Raw genomic sequence first — 2,015 nt, 5'->3', positions numbered from 1 at the left:
GCGACTGAAACATGAGGCGGCCTGGTGCAGCACATTCAGTTGCCTGAGAACATCATAAACGAGAGATTCAGCTGGGTTCCAGGTGAGTCTCTCGAAAGAACCAAATTAGTTTGCAGATGACTGTATATTCGCTAATATCTAGATATTTTTTTCGTGCAAACAGTGTTGGCTCAATCACTCCAGTCGCATCTAGCATTTGAGTTTCAGGAGTTTAGCGAAGGTCTGCACATACGTTAAGCATCCAGAGTGCGCACGATGACAGCTTGTTCGTCTATTTGTTTGAGGGTTCCCATGTTAAAGATGGCGATAAAAAAACGGGAGAACAATATCTCAACAGCGGGAAGAAAGCGACAAGTGTGAAGAATAGCATGTGACTGGTTAATTCTGACGTACCTACAACCGATATACATTATCAAATGGATCAACGACTTGGCATGAGTATACTTTTGCATATTTCATGCGTGTAAATGGGTTGAGATACTAACGAAGCTCCCTAACATAGACACAATGTCAGAAGGCCTTTAGGGTACAAGTCGCCAAACATGTTACAACACCTAGGCTAGATGTCCAGGAGACTGAACTTGTCAGACCTTGTAGAGAAAACTATAAGGACTCTACGCTGGCATCATCCAGCAAAGTTCAATGAGTCAGTGAGGTGGGAAAACTGTTGCACTACGATGAGAATATCTCTTCATAAAGGGGTGTTCTGCGTCCCGGTTAAATGATCCTGTTTACGCATTCCAACCAACCCTACCTCGGGGCAAATTATCTACTAACCGATGAGTGCGTACGCTATCAATCTTCGGGGAAAACGGCCTGCCGAGTTAGTCATATCAAGCGGGTGCGGTTGAAACTCAAGTTTGAGTATCAAAAACAAGATACGCTAAGTATACACTTACGACGACCACCGACTTTGGTGGAAAGTGGGACCACAGAACTGATGTGAGGGAGAAGGGTGAGTTCGTCAAAAGAGGGCCTCCACGTTTCACTAGATAACCCTACAGAAAAACGGTGAGAAAATGTTGGCTCAAACAAACCAAACATAAATAACGGGTGCGAATTTATGGTAATTATATCAAAGTACAGAAGAGCCCTGATACAGTGACCATCGCCTACAATAACCGATTTCGATCCTGCCTTAAAGGTGGCAAAAGCCAGTACAATTTGGTCTTTTGACAATGAATGCTGTGTAAACGTAAGTTAGTTCAAGATGCTGGAGTTTGGCCCAGCGTGGATGGGGAGAGATGCTAGGAGAACGGCCATGCATTAGAGGCAATGAAGGGGTGGATACGATGACTTCGAATCCTTCAATTTAATTCATGTTGGAAGAATCGGGGCGGCTTCGAAATGAAAGCGATAAACTTGACGCATGCGCACCACTGCTAGCGTGATTAGGTTGTTTGTCGGTATCAACTCGTTCATAGGTCTCGATACAGGAAGACAATAGGTGTTTGCTGGTCCGGGCTTTCATGCGTCGTTGCCAGGTCATATCATATGGCTGATCGAAATGGGCTGGCTAGGTGGAATGAAACTTTAAGTCATCAGCTACACTGCTACCTCACTAAGGGTAGGGGGTGAGCATCAAACTTTAATTCATGAAGCATGCCGAATTACGATACTTTCTGCCGAACGTGGTTCCTCCCGGTGACTATTCTCGAACAGTTCCGTCAGCAGTCACCGCCAGACAATTTGTGGTATGCACGCAGGCTAAAACATAATCCGTCAATCCGCACCAAGTGGCGATTATCGAACAACCAGCCATGAACTCTTAGCAGAGAACGCCATCACCTCATGAAACAAAGGCTTTTTAGACTAACCACTTCAGGGGATTTCTTAGGGCAAGGTCATTCTGAATACGGTAGCTACTTCCGAACAAACCGCACCATGTCCAAGGGTAGTGGTAGATTCGGATCGTTTTTGTAACCAGGATAGAATCAGGTCTGCAACAACATGCAAGCCCCTCCCTCACCTGGCTACCTCAATGGTTGGTCATGGCTGCTGAACGGAATATATAT

General features: G+C 45.3%; 1 protein-coding gene across 1 annotated transcript in view; it reads right to left on the bottom strand.

Moving 5' to 3' along the window:
• T265_13624 (hypothetical protein) overlaps positions 1–2,015 on the bottom strand; it is a gene marked incomplete at both ends in the record, with an annotated part of 18,497 nt that overhangs the window by 1,303 nt on the left and 15,179 nt on the right. The window contains one exon of the mRNA XM_009169779.1: positions 900–998. Coding sequence (XP_009168043.1) covers positions 900–998 — 99 coding nt within the window. The remainder of the gene's footprint in view (positions 1–899; positions 999–2,015) is intronic.

The sequence above is a fragment of the Opisthorchis viverrini genome, assembly GCF_000715545.1.
Source record: "Opisthorchis viverrini unplaced genomic scaffold opera_v5_86, whole genome shotgun sequence".
NCBI classification, from domain to species: domain Eukaryota; kingdom Metazoa; phylum Platyhelminthes; class Trematoda; order Opisthorchiida; family Opisthorchiidae; genus Opisthorchis; species Opisthorchis viverrini.
The sequence above is the reverse complement of the archived record's forward strand: the minus strand, read 5'-3'. Positions and strand labels throughout refer to the sequence as shown.